We start from the raw sequence: 15171 nt of genomic DNA on the forward strand, positions 1-15171 counted from the left end.
TTTTTTTTAAAGTAGCCCATTTATATCAAGATTTTATTAATTGTAATTTTTGTGGAAAAATGTAAGACAACAATTAACAAAACCATTATTTCTCAGTGATATTTTGAGGTTTGTCTCAAATTTGAACTCTCTGTAAAAGCGTGAAAAACTGATTAAACTTGAACAGTGACGGGAACCCTTGTGAAAAATAAATATGCTAAGTGACAACATGCTTATGAAAATTAACACGATAAAAAAAGCAGCTGCACTTTAAGGGAAATGTGAATACTATATCTCATTACAATGAGATAAATAGAGTCGGCTCCCTGGCGTTCTAAACATCATTAGTCATCACATTACATTAAAAAAAAAAAAGCACAGAAGCATGTTTTTAAAAATGTATCCTACATTTTTTAATATAATCTTAACAAATATATCCACTTGACTACATACTAAAAATGTAATGCAGCACATTTAAAATATATTTAAATATATAAATTTTTTCCACCAGGTAACATAAATCTGTGTTTGTGTGTTTCAGATTCTGGGAGCAGTCAGCCACCTCAGAGGAAATGTTCGCTCAGTTCCAGCTGTCGATTCAAACTGGAACGACTGGAGCAGGTCAGTTTCAGGCCTGATTCAAATGTAAAGGAAGAAAAGTTTTGATTTTTGTTGTTGTTCCACTGCAGAATTATCAGCGGGACATCCCAATCCTCAGACTGTGATCACAGTAGAACCTATAAAAACATGTGAAGAGAACGAGAGTGAAGCACATCAGTGTAGCTCCCGATCGATGTTTTCACCACCCCTAGCTGTGTGTATTGATCTGTGTGTGCGTGTGTGTGTGTGTTTCAGGCGCTGGATCTAATCGGTCTGAAGCCCACAGATGCGCAGCGGCAGGCTCTTAGGTCCAGACTACGAGCCGATCCAACTGGAACAGTGGCCTTCACAGGTACGACAACAACTCCCATCATCCTTCACTTCACACTCACATGGAGGAGATTCAAATGGCAACAAGCTTTGACTTTTAGCATGCTTTCATTTGTTTTGTTATGCTAGGTTTACTAGCATGACATGGATCTCTACCCTGATTCAGTTATCTGATTTAATTTAATTCTGATTTAATGTTTCACGTAAAGGATCTAACGGCAGCAACAGAAAAACAAATATGCATCAGTCTGATATTTTTTTAACAGGTTGTCTTTATTAGCATTATGGTTTGTTCCATACTGAATAATAGCTAAAAACATTTGTTTTAGCATGTTGAAGCAGGCACTCGCATTGTGTACTTGTTCACAATTTATATTTCCTCTTAATTTGTAACTGACTAATCTTAAAATCTTAATTAAGGTATGTGAAATATCTAAATGAGCCTTACCAGGCACTTTTGGCAGAAAATATGTGTGAAAGATATCTCAATAGAACTGACCCTCATGTGCCGACAGCACAGATAGTTAGAGAAAACTATGTTCATTGAAAAGTTCTACATCTGATATGATTACCTTGTGACTGCCCTGCATTTATGAGCACAGATGGTATTCTCCAAACGTCTCCACATTTCTGTAAAAAAAACAAACAAAAAAAGAGCTTGCATGTTTACAATAGCTCCCCCTGCTGGACTGAATGGTTTTTATTTTTGTTGCTCATTCAGTGCAGAGGGATATTATTGCTTAGGAACAGATGGAAACATTCTGTGATATCCTTCAGTTTACTCAAAACAATTAAAGTAAAGTGACTAATTCATTTGTAATGTTGTTTTTGTGACAATGTTTTCCTCACTGGCTCTTCTTTGGGATTAGTCATGTTATTCTACATCTACTTGTTTGTTAAAGACATGCATGCATCTAGATTCATTAACATAGGATTGAATCACAGACCAGCTTAGTATTTCTTAGGGAATAGTTAAGGCAGATCTGTCAAATAAAACCTGTTCTATAGGATCGGGCCCAGAAAAATGCAAAAAAAAATAAAAGAAAAAAACCCTGGTTTTATTTGAGATCTACTCTTAAATGAGCTTCATAAGACAAAACAGTTTTGTTACTGTTTAAACCTATTCAACTGGCACCATAAAAACTTATTAAAAACAGATTAATGCAGTTATAAAAAAAAAAAAAACCAGGTGAGATTTTTCCAAAGGGCACGTTCTGTTGAACTCTTCCTTTCTATTTGCGCTTGCAGACTTCGAGAGCCTGATCCGGGAACTGTTCAAGCCTCAGCTGGAGGAACTGTTCGGCACCCAGTCCAGCTCCAGGTTCACGTCAGACGACTTCTCCAGCCTGCTGGAGTCTCCAACCAACCCACCGGTAACGGCTCAGGCTGGGATCTGCGGACTAAAACTCACATAAAACATCTGCAAGCTTCGTTTTAGGTTTTTTGAATAAAACATCTACTGACATCTTCAAAACAAAAAGGACATCTTCCAAAGTGAAATAATCCATATCACTTTAAAAAGTAAAATGAAATATACTTTTTTTTTTTTTACTATTTAAGTTAATAATGAGACCGCTAATAACTTCTGGGATTTGTCTAAAACTTCACACACTGGCTTTTTAACAAAAACGCCTACTAACTTTTGTTAATCTTCAGAGAAAAGTTACAATTTAACGACTTCTTCCCAAAGTTGAAATTGAGATTTTAAATAGAAAAAGACAAAAATTACAAATGTGTACCAAAACTTTAACCCCTCTGACAGTGGGTCCTCCAGTAAGAACCTCAGGGATATTTTTACACCAGACATTCCTGATTTCCTCTGTTTCTTCCTGCAGCCGTCGCTGTCAGACTCGGACGACCTGGAGGAGATGGAGAAGTTGAGGAAGGAGCACATTGAGGCTCTGAAGGAGATCAAGACACTGCAGGTGACCTCGCTGAAGTCTGATAAAATGTTAGAGGATTGTGGTGAAACCTTCCAGGTTTGATTCTGGGGGCGAGGGAGAAAAAAAAAACAAACAAACTAAAAAACACATTCTGTTTATTTCCAATAGGAGCAGCTTGTTGAGTCTCAGAGAGTTCACCATGAGCTGGAGGATGAGCTCAACAAGGTCAAACAGGTCAGTCTAATCTTTACTTTCCCCCCTCACCTGTTGGACTTTAGAGAAATATTTGCTTTTAAATAGAATCGCCTAGTTTTAGTTTTCCTTTAGTTTTCCTAAACTAAAACTACCTGAGGCTCAGTTTAGTAGGGACACGAATCGTCTTGTTTTATATTTGAGGATGTAGAAGTGAGATTTCTTCATTCTGTTCTTGTGGGGTTTTTTTTTTCCTCTTCTTGCAACACAAACTCAATATGAAACGAAATCACATCATTTTTGTGTTTTGAAGGTGGTGCAGGAGAGCTGTCTGATAAATTTAGATTTTTCATGACTCTGAGTGTTTCTGTAAAAATAGATCAGCAGGTGGAGCCTTCCACTCACACACACACACACACACACATGAACATGAGAGTGTGTGAGTGTGTGAGTGTGGGAGGTTGAGTTGAACCCACTCAGCGGCTGGAGGAGTGCGAGGCCTCCATTCGCTCATCTTTCGGGCTCTAAAATAGTTCCTCCTCCCATTTGTTCTGATTCACAGCTGAAGGGTCTCGCCCTCGTTTGCTCCCACTTCGCCGCCTCTCGGCTTCTGTAGTGTTACGTAAATGGATCGATATCTAGATTTAGACACAGCTGACAGATGTAGGGAGCCAGCGGAGGTTCTGGCGGGATGTTTCCGATCTGTTGGTTGGACAGTCGCAGGAGAGACGAGGAGATTCTTGGCAGCACTGAACATGAACTCTGAGTGCATCGTTATAATGTTTTCCCAACATTAGTCTCATTGTAATTGCATGTTATTTTCTTTTTTTATATGATTATTGACATGTGGGTCATTAGACAGTGGTGTCCAAATGTTTTGCAACCAGGACCAATATTCGGTTGAGAAAACTCGAGGGCCACGTTATAAAATTAAAACAGAAAAAAATTGATTCTTTGAGATATTTGTTGTTTTTATCTGCTTGATAATATTCTAATTAGACAATATTTTGATAAATCAAAGTAGTCTACAATTTGTAGAAAAGGAATCTGCAAGTTATGGATGACCCAAAACATATGGAGGGTCCTGGACAATTGCTGTACGTTTTGGGATTTACTGTCATAATTTTTTCTTTTCCTTTTTCTTTTTTTCCTTTTTGAAACAAAGGTTGCTGGCTTTAGCAAAGTATAATCATTGAAAACAGAAACATTGTTATTAAAAGACAAATACTTTGTCTTGTAGATAAATAAATGTTTAAGAAGATTTTGTGTGTAAAAAAATCTCAACTTAATCATGGATTCGCTCCATTCTTGAATTGTCGACCATAAGGCCAAACAAAATCATCCAGAGGGCTTCATATGGCCCCCAGGGCCACGCGTTGGACATCCCTGCATTAGACAGTTCACCAGTCTTTCACAGGATAGACAACTTTGAGTCAACTTTGAGTAACCAATTAACCTAAAACTCGTATTTTGCTCTGTTAGTCACCAGATTTACGAAATTTTTAAGCAAAGAAAAACATCTTTTCATCTGAGCTAATCCAGGATTAGCCGTTGTCATTCTGTTATTGTTCCGGTTGCACAGTTTGTGCTTTCTTTTTTTTCCCTAATTCCTCTTTTTCCCAGTGTGTAGCGGGTTAGTGTGTTGACCTGCTTGTTTTGACCTTGCGGCTGGAGGTCAGCCCTCACGGGCCCTCGAGGCCGCAGTTGGAGGCATAGACCGTCATAGCAGGGTTCCTGCAGTTACCCTAACACCCCCCTTGCAGCTCAAGTGCATTCTGAATGGCCTCTCTGCACAACAAACCCAGCTGAAAGAGTCTAATTTTAACACCAACAGTCGGTGTGTTCCAGCAAACGGCTTGTTTTGAAACCAAATATTCAGCACAAACAAGCTGAAGCAAATTCAAAGATAGACCACAGAGTTTATCATTCATTTTCAAAGAGATTAAGGGCAAATTGTTAAGAAAAAGATGAATAAGTAAATTTAATATCTCATGAGAATGGGAGAGTTGAACAGAATTGATGCTTCCAGATTTTTGAAAGAACAATTTTCGTATGGTCGGCCTTGAAGTGATTGTTGAATTAAACCGACATTGAAAGTTTCCTCTCTGACTCAGCTGTGATTTTCAGAAAATCTTGTTGACTCATAGTAAAAGCCCCTGTGTCCTGCGGGTCAAAAGTCTAAATATCTTAAGTCGACAATTCATGTGCTGTGTGCTGTTTCCTTTCAGTCATAAAAAGGAAGTCACACACAGCACATAAACTAAGCTTTACACGTTTTCCAACTGAGTTACACACCTCAGGTATCTTTGGTTCATTAGACAGTGCTTACTGAAATAGAAAAGCTTTTTTTTTAAAAAATATCTATATTGTGATATGGATTTATCTCCGTACGAAGGTATGTAACATTTTCTTTGACTTATAAAAGAGTACATTTACTTGCTTACTGTGTTTAAAAAGTGTCCTTTTGTTATTTCCTTTTCTTGGTGTTGAGACATTTAATGTAAAATAACAATAGTGAAAATGGCTCTTTTTTTTTTACAGCTTGATTAGATCATCACACACCTGGTGCCAGGTTTAGCAACAGTTTGACTAGGCCGTTACACCTTCATTCTTTTCTCTTTCAGCCATTCTTTGAAAGATTTTCTTCTGCATTCAGGCGTGCAGACGTGTAAAAATTCAGTTTTTCAGAGTCCCACATTTCATTCTAGAATAACACAGAGGAGTTCATGAACGCCTCTAGACCTGCTTTAGCAAAACAAACCCCTCATATTTTCTGTGCTTATTCTTAAATCACAAATCAAGCCAGCTGTTTTTCTGCATACACGAGTTCTCAAACTCGCTGTTGTAAGGTCAAAGAAACTTCCCATAGCCCCCAATTCACTTCAGAGCAAGTGTGCAAGCAGTCTCGACCTGTAAGTCAGTAAGTCAGCCGATGCAGGGCTTTGATTTCTTCGTTGGACATCTCAGAGGCGCGACAACATGAGGTTGTCATGAAATTTGTCTGCATCATAGTTTTAAATATTTGTGAAATAAGCCAATGACTACAAGACGCTCAGATGTTGGTAGCCTGACCAACATTTGAAATTTAGGCAGATTTATGAGCAAAGGTGGACCTGCAAACCCTGTTGAGCGTTCACTGGGCAATTTGTTTGCCTGAAGACTTGATGTTCCACATTCATCACGTTTTCTCTCCAGGAAGCGAAAGTGGGAGCAGAGGAGAGTCGGACTCTGAGGACCCGGATCCAGCTGGCCGAGGAGGCCCAGAAGCAGGCCAGAGGGATGGAGATGGACTACGAGGAGGTCATCCACCTGCTGGAGGCTGAAATCGCCGAGCTGAAGACTCAAAGGGTGGAGCATCCAGCAATGACCAAGAAGGTAGCCAATCACAGAGTCATCATGGTGCTAAAAGAAATCCTTTGTGTTAAAACGGATCTACTGGAGAAAATATCATCCTACTAACAAATTACATAAAGCTCTGTACAATATTGACAATTAGTTTAGTTTTGTTGAGAGACGTGAATTTTTACATTCTAACCTAGGAGGAAGCCGACGAGCTTAAGAAGAAGGTGGCTATTCTGGAGTGTCAGCTACGGAAGAGTGAAACGGCCAAAAAGGGTTTTGAGATGTCAACGGGAAAGCTACTAAGTTTTGTGGAGGTGAGAGGGTTAAACCAAACCCTGAATCTAAACCTTGATCATCTCTGTGGAGTTTACGTTTCTTGTTTTGCTTTTTGCCTTTCACTGCAGAACGTTCAGGACTTTTTGCTGGAAAGTCACGGACCCACAAAGAGCTACAGGTATACACTTCAAAGCCGTCTGTGTGTGTGTGTGCGCGTGTGTCTCAGAGTCACAAAAGGTTGATTGGCTGCCTGCTATTCGTTAGAGTCTGCACTAACGAGTCCGGTTCCTTGGGGGAAACGGTTGCCGTAGCAACCAGCAACCTTCATCTCTACATGTTAGTTTTGCTCGTCGTTTTACAGTTTGTGTGCATGTGTGTGTTTGTGTGTGTACCTTTACCACTGTTTTCTGCTTTGTTGCTGCTGATATACACATGTAGCGTGTGTTAACGCAGTTCTACATGAAATATACATACAAGTCATGTACAGATGGGAAAATATGTAAACAAATGTTTGAACAGGAAAAAAATCCCATAAATTTTTTTTTTACTTTTTTTTTTTTTATTATTCTAATTTTGTTTTTCTCTGTAATATAAAAAAAAACAAAGTCAGACAATTATAGTGATGGGACTGATAAAAAAATAAAGTATTTAAATACATTCATTTTCTAAACAGCAACACATGTAAACATGTAAAAACTAAATACTTTTATCCTCATCTAGTGTTTGTAGTTGAAAAATATATGCTTGAAGCAATTTTAGTTTTGTTTAAAGTGTTATTACCATTTTCTCATTAAAATTTTTCAAAACAGATACAAATCAAAGGAAATTATCATGGAATTAATAAATGTGTTCTTATTTTTCAAATTCTTAAAAAGGTAAAAAAAAAAAAAAAAAACTGTTTTTCTTATGTCTTCATAATTCGTTCTCCATATTTTTCATTACTCCAAAGTTTCGTTTTGTTTTTTTAATAATGGACTTTGGTTAGGTAAATTGTTTCCTGCACATTAACACAGGGTGTCAGTTTCTCTGTACATCCATGAAATAACAAATTAACAATTTCATTAAACATCTTTATGACTTTCAACAAGTCTAAACGAGGTTCAGGAAAGTTCCCTTTGCACGTTCAGTCCACAGGAAATAAGTTAGAAGTAAAGGCAACTGAGACGTGTTTCTCAGTCATGTAATGACGTCTCCAGCAGAGAGCCCATTAGTCTGGGCTTCGCACACACTCAGTGGTCCGGCTTGGCCCACTTCAGCTCAGGCAGAGCACCGGTTGGCTCCCGGTAATGGGCTCCCGCTGTGAGCGGCGGCATTACGAAATGTCTCCACCAAGTAAGAGGTCACCAATTACTCTTCCCTATCCAGTTATTGATCTTTATTTATTAACCACCAACACATAACACTGATCACCACAAAACATGCTAACGGGTTCACTTCATAATCCAAAATTGCATAACATTCCCTTGTCTCTTACAACTTTTTAAGATTATAAATTATCTTTCGTCTCATTTCCTTCTCTCCTTCCACTTCCTCACCGCAGATCTGTTTGTGCAAGTTTCTTATCCTGCTATTTATTTTTTGTTTTTAACGTTTCTGATGTTGCGTTGTGATGCTGCTGTCCCTTTTGATCTGTTTTGAGTTTTCCTTTTCTTATATATATATATATATATATATATATATATAATTTTTTTTTCCATCTATGCTCTTATTCACCTGTTTTAAACCTGCTTATTTTCATAATCTCTCCTGTTATTCCTCCCTTTTCTCTTCTTATTTTGCCTGTTTATCTTTCATATTTCCTTCCATCTGCCCTCATCCTTTTGTTCCTCCACCGTGTTTTGATCCCAGTTTATCTCCCTGGGAGCTTGTGTAAGGTGGACTCTGTAAATCCGGTCACTTGGTCATTTTATTAAGTCATCCACCTATGAAACCTCCTGCCAGCTTCTTTTATTTCATTGCAGGTCAGTGGGACACCTGAGCTTTCATAACTGCTGGACACTCTACCCCCCATAGCGGACCCCCGGTCCTATTTCTGTTATTTTTACTCTCTGGTTTGTTCGTTTTCTAGGCCACTCGTTGTCTGATCCATAGATTCAATAAAGGAAGTATTGTTAAATTTCTTTTTTTTTTTGTCAGAAATAAATGGCCTGGTCTAGCTTCCTCAATGTCTTTTTGTATTCTGACACAGATTAAAGTCATATTTCCTCAGAGCTCAGTTCAGAATCAAAATTAGTTTATAAAAAGAAAAAAAATCATCAGAGAAATGATCTATATTGCAGTTTAACTTCTGCCTGACTTCATCAGGTTAGATGTTTGTTGCACAGGTGCAACAAACAACAAACTCAAAGGCATCACTGACAGGCAGCTGAAGGTTTCAATGCAGGATGGACACAATAACACGACGTATGCTTGGAAAAGCAAAGGTCAGGCTTCAATACTGAAAAGTATCTTAAATTTTAATCAAGAAAGGAGGTGTGAGCGACATGTTTTACTACACTGTAAAAAAAAACAACAAAAAAAAAACACCTGTAGAATGTACCCCCAAAAGTTGAGGAACAATTTGCACTGAATCTGGTTGGGTAGGTTGCATTTCAGTCCCAATTACCTTAAAAATAAAAATTGGAAGTAAAAATAAATTTTATTTTTGCTCCTCATGTTATGCTATCCTTTGTTACGTTATGAATCCCACCCACAGCGTTTGCATTCAGTGCGCTGCCTTTGTTTACAGTTTGATTTACTTTCGTCACCCCACCTTCTTTATTTCCTCAACAGGTTAACTATCTATGTCTCTATTTGTTCTGTAACACCAGGATTCAAACCATCAAGCACATAATTCTGCCCCAATCCATCTAGAATTTTGGGTCTTGTTTTGGTTGGTCTTGGCCCTTAGATCTAAACTATAATCCGGAGTCCCCAAAGAAAATCCTGGCTTGCTCTGCAAGAACATGCCAACTCCACACAAAAAAGGAAAACTTAACCCAGCACCCACTGTGTTACCAAAAACAAAACTCTTATTAGTTTAAGGCCTCCATTCTGTGCCTCGCTATGATTAATGCTGCCTGCTATCTGTTTTCAGAAGTGATAATCTTAATCAACCTTGGGAGAAAAAGAGAAGTCAATGGTGTCCGATGTAAAGGAATCCTTTGCTACAACCATCAGTCACTTTTTAACTGTTTTGTGGTCAGTTTAACATAATCCTCTGGGAGTATTTCCGGGGGGTCTCCTTGAGTTGCACTTTTTCCCTCCGCTGACCCCGCCTCGCCTGTTTTCGCAGCTCCGGAGACGTCAAAGCCGGCTCGTCGTCCCACGGCGTCCCCCCTCGCTACAGGAAAAGCCCGTGGACCGCCGCCACGCTCGCCCAGGAGGCGAAAGAGCTCACGCGGTCCGTCAGAGCCATCCTGGAGGTGGACTGTAAGTGAGAGGTCTTCCTCTCCTCCTCTTCCTTCTCCTCTCCGTCTTCCGTGCCGCCCCGCATGCCGCTCCCACCGGACGAAGCTGAAGGCTGCCACCGTGAGTGACTGTCCTCCCCCTCCCCACCCCATTTCAGTGCTGACCTTCTAGAGGAGCACCTCCCGCAGGACACTGGACGTCGGCGGCCTCGTTCTCTCCTCGCTGCCGCTCCTCACCTTCTCGCCTCCTGCTACTGGAATTCCATGCGGCAAACCTGCATGACACGTGCTAGTCTACAGCTGTGTTTCTGCATATCAACATTTTAACCAACCAACAAACAAAACAAAACAGAACAAAAAAAGCTGCGCAAGAACATTCTTGCAGAAAAAAAACCCCAACCTGATGGACAACATGAATGTTTCAAAGTTTGACCCCCTGATCTGATTTTGCAGCGATCAGTCGGTGGAACTCCGGCAACGTTGGTGTGGTCCTCTAACTCTGACCCATCTTTTCTTATCGGTAAGCACCTTCACCGACCCGTAGAGATCAGAAACCTCAGCATCACAGTTTAAAAAATAAAAATAATAAAAAAGAACGGTTGCCATACTCCGTCCAGAACCCACACGCGTAGGATCCAAGTCTCTGTAACTTTCTGTCACTGTTAATCTGCTCAGTTGTTTAGCTTTGTATCTTAGAGGTTGAACGCTCGTGTTAGTGCAGTAGATTAGCCGAAGAAGACGAAGCAATACCGTGAAGCGGCACACGAGGAGAAACCCCAGCTCGCCTGATGTACCCACAGATGCCGGGGAGGGAGGGAAGCCGTGACGGCGGTGGGAACGCTTCCGTCCCATCTGGAATTATCAGCAGTTTTTTCCTTTTCAGAGTAAATCTTCAGATTCAAGGTCAATGGACCATGAGTTGTTCTTTGTAACCAGCTTTGTGAAGCTGCTTGCTCTGTTTGACCAGCTGGGCTGTGATTGATACAATCAGATGAAATAAATATTTTGATTTGAAAAACAAAAAAAAACTTCTCCTGGTTCTTCAGGTCATTAATAACCCGTAGATCTGGGCTTCTTCTGAGTCGAAATGGCCAAAAATGTAGAAAGATGAGTTGAAATCAGAATATTTGCTACAGAGGTATGTGAATACATCGAATCAGAACAAGTGTGGGTCTTTTTACTTACTTTTCTAAGACTATTATGTGCCATTTCTATCTTTTTTCTCCCAACTGACAGTTCTCCAAAGACCTGTGGCTCCAAATCAGCTCCGACTGTTAACTTGTCTAGAGTTATTGTGACCAATCAACTCAGATGGCCATTAAGTGTCAATGAGGTGTTTGATGTGACATACTGATAGTGATAATATTTGATTAAAACACATCTTGAACCCAGCAGGAAATCGTGGCACATCTCAAAAATGTTAATGTCTTGTCAATTCCGAATCTACAAAATAGACATTTTCACTGCCTCAGATTTTCAAAACACATAGAAGTATATTAAAATAACTCCAAAATTGTTCAACATTTTCATCAAGTGCCACTAAAATCTAACCCAGCACTTCTTGATTAACACCTTTGACCGTTATCTCAAACTGAAACAAGAGGAAATAAATTGGACTGAGCATCTTCTGTTGAGCACAATACGACTTTTCTACAAACACGATCTCAGAATTAGTCGAAACGGTGAAGGAGACGTGGCGTGCCCGAGCGTCGATGGCCTTCGAGCCTCATTTGAACCGGAGCTGTAGGTTGTTGCTGTCCGTGGCGCGGATTCTGCTGTACATCGGTCGCGTGTGCTTCTCCAATGAAACGTTGATGACAACTTTGTTTATGTCTGTAACCAACTGTAAAACTGCATTAAAACTATTTTAAAAGAACATATTTAGCAAGTTTTATAGAGGAATTCCTGGATTCATCATGAGGTTGGTCATAAAACACTACGTAGAAGAAAAACTGCTGTTTGATTTGCACGGAAATTTTCTGGGTTCTGTGGCAGATGGGGGTGTTTATAAGTGAGCTTAAGAAGATGCATTGCCTTGCATGAGCTGAAAAGGAAAAGCATACTTGTCAGGAACAGAGCTTGGAATAATAAATTTCCTCGGCAGATGCTTCACCGATGCACTGGTGAGAAGAGATGGACGCTAACCTTAGCGTCACAGAGAGAGAGTCACTTCCTGGTCGAGTTAAGTCCGACCAATTAAAAGACTACGATCCGTTTTTGTCCTGTGGCGTAATGTCCTGTACTTTATTTTTGAAACAATTAGAAGCAACGCCCTTTTATATAAGAGACAACAACTAAAGCTGCGAGGGAATAGTTGAGATTTAAATTCAAATAAACCAAATTGAACAAAATTTTGCACTGGAAGGAAGGAGCCAAAACCAAACAGCTTGAGTTGTTTCAGAACTCAGATCCTCATTCTAAACTCGATCCGACGAGATAACCAGACCTATCAGACAGATCTGAAGCTTATGACATCGGAAAGCTTACAGGTAACACAAGTTGGTCAGGGTTACGTAATATTGGAGAGAGTGTTATTTAAGCTACTAAGCAGAAGCTGGGACATTGTTGTTGTTTTTTTCTTTTGAACTATCTGCATTGAGAAGTCTGGAGTGAACGAGTTTGCCGCACCTGAAATGTGTTTCCGAGGACAGAGCTACAGATGGATGACAGGTTGTCATGGCAATATTTTTCCCCGTCTCGTTCTTCTGTGGATCCTGCTGAATATTTTGCTTCCTGTTAATTGCCCAGTTGTTGTGAAAATGTGACTTCCTGCTGCGACCAAGAAGACTAACAAGTTGATCTGAATTGGGCGATGGCCACAGTGGAAAGAGCACAGTCAGTGCTTCTGTCTCCCAATCCCAGTCTTCATTTAGGAAGAAAAAAAATGGCAAATTATGTAAATAGGAGACTAAACTTCCTTTTAGTCGCTTAAGAGTGTGTAAATTATGTTAGCCTGTAAGGATAACCGGTGAAAACACCTCAATAGCGCTACGACAATTAAACCGGTAGAAACTGCTGAAGGATAAAGAAGTCCTGCCAGCAGCCTTAAGATTCTAAAGCCCAACCTGTTTCCAGGCAACAAGGGAAATTTAATCTGCAGCACAGACCATGCTGAGTATTGTAGCACATATACTTTCCTCTATGGGGAAAAATTCACAATGACTGACTGCTTATTTTTCTTTATCATCAATGAAGAAAAAACAAAAGTATCCACTCCTTTCTCTTAGGTTCTCCTTATGGTGTCAGGATCAGTTGCAGGGTATCTCTCTTAATGCTGGTTGTGGTGTTACTTGCCTATTTTATTATGTTTTTAAAATCGTAAACGGATTTTAAAGTCGTCATGTAACGACCGGTAGGAAGGCCCAACTTCGCACCTGTTGCTGAAACGTCCTGCTTTCCGAATGTGCACCTCTGTCTAAAACCATCGTCGACGAAATGTGTCGGTGTCTGAATGTGAGCTGCAAAGGCTGACCTACTTTCTGCGCGAGTCGTGCTCGGTCTCACAGTCCTTCCTCTCTCCCGATTTATCCACGAACGCCGAAGGACGTCTGTGGGACTAAGACAACGGCAGGACGCCCACGTCTTCCCCAGCAACGCTCAAAAATAACATTTTAGGTGAAGTCCGACCGATCCGAGCGAAATCCACGAGATGGAATCTATGTACAGCTTTTTAAAAAAAATTTATAAAAAATCATCAGGAATCTGTTACAGACAAAATATAGAACATAATTTTAAGCACATCTGGAATAATTTAACAACTTCCAGCTGCTTCTGCTCATTTATTTTAAAGTCACAATTAGCTTTTACGGCAGAGAATAGCTATTGTCTGTATTTAGAGCTTCACTGAAAGGAGGGGGGAAAAGTGAAATTGGTCAGTATTTCAAACCAGGAAAAAAAAAAAGGGAGTAAAAACTGAAAAGAAGACAGAGAGCTGGAGTAGCAGCGTGGTCACTGACAGCTTTTTAAATCAGCAGATTTGCCTGATACTCAACAGAAGGTGTAACGCATTAAGTCACTGTATGTAAACTGGACGAACCTGCTGAACTCTGCTGTCTGCCGCATTAATAATAAATGATCATCTCTAAGTGAAGTCATTCCTGTAGAAACGGGTAAAGGAATGTTGTACCCTAAAATGTTCGGAGCAGAAATCCACTTTTAAATCTGCAGTGAAACTATTATTCAGTCCCTTTTGTTTTTTTTTTTTTACAACTGTTCTGCTCAACACCATGAATCCAGAAATGATTTCTGCATCGTTTATTATTGGCTTTTCATTATTTCTTAAGGGATTCTGGAGTCGTTTTTTAGACACAGGGAGTTTCAGTCAACCTGACATATGAAACTGAATGACTAAGAAAAACAGCTTAAGGGAGGAACCGGTGCTGGGTCAACAAACGCAGCAAGCCTCAGACAAAACATCTGAAGTTATTCTCTTGCATAGCTGCTTTACTTGAAATCAAAAACAAACGTGTGAGAACAACAATTTTACACAGCAGCTTAACATTCTGCTTTATTAAACACATATCATTGTTGTATTAATCCCACGTCTTTTTTCAGACCATGTAGAGCATCAAGTGTCAAACTCGAAGCTATTTCTCGGGCCCTCTAGACACTAAATGGCCACAGAACGAGAACTTAAAGAGAGCAACTTTGTTTGCTTAAGTATTATTCCAAAATCAAATGAGTATTTATTTGTATAGTGCCAAACTACATCAATGTAAAAGTATTTTAAATATTAACTTTTAAGCAGTGAATGTAGAGAACGCTACAATATTTTAACAGTTTAATAGATAGTTATATACTGTCACAATTGGCCCCTTGAGGACAGAATTAACTTAATTTAGACCGAAAATAAAATAAGTTTGACACCCCTAAAGTAGTGGATAACTCTTAACTCCTTCAAGACGTATGGAGGATCCATTCGAGGATGATTGTTGGGGGGGAAACGGATTTAAAAAGGTGTTAGCATATTAGCTGTTTGTGTGACCCGCCATTACCAACCGCCTCAGGTCCCTCTGCCTCGCCAGTGAAACGTATGATGGTTAGTATTCAGAGCAAAACAAGGCCAGCTGCACCGCCATCTTTTTTTTTTTTTTTTTTTTTTCCGGTGTTGAGAACTTCATTGTTGCTTCTGTGTACTTACGTGTCAGCTGCTGTTCGTAGATGCAGGGAGGCGATGGAGT

At 39.7% G+C, this 15171-nt stretch overlaps 1 protein-coding gene across 1 annotated transcript in view; it reads left to right on the forward strand.

Annotated features, from left to right (window-relative positions):
• Nucleotides 1–7145, forward strand: part of stxbp4 (syntaxin binding protein 4) — a 27234-nt gene extending 20089 nt beyond the window's left edge. The window contains 10 exon segments of the mRNA XM_017310896.1: nucleotides 521–600; nucleotides 835–931; nucleotides 2158–2282; nucleotides 2745–2834; nucleotides 2961–3026; nucleotides 6180–6359; nucleotides 6524–6640; nucleotides 6731–6780; nucleotides 6867–6983; nucleotides 6985–7145. Of these exon segments, the coding sequence (XP_017166385.1) occupies nucleotides 521–600; nucleotides 835–931; nucleotides 2158–2282; nucleotides 2745–2834; nucleotides 2961–3026; nucleotides 6180–6359; nucleotides 6524–6640; nucleotides 6731–6780; nucleotides 6867–6983; nucleotides 6985–7027 (965 nt within the window). The 3' untranslated portion in view covers nucleotides 7028–7145.
• Nucleotides 7146–15171: the final 8026 nt, after the last annotated feature.

The sequence above is a fragment of the Poecilia reticulata genome, linkage group LG19 (assembly GCF_000633615.1).
Source record: "Poecilia reticulata strain Guanapo linkage group LG19, Guppy_female_1.0+MT, whole genome shotgun sequence".
Taxonomy (NCBI): domain Eukaryota; kingdom Metazoa; phylum Chordata; class Actinopteri; order Cyprinodontiformes; family Poeciliidae; genus Poecilia; species Poecilia reticulata.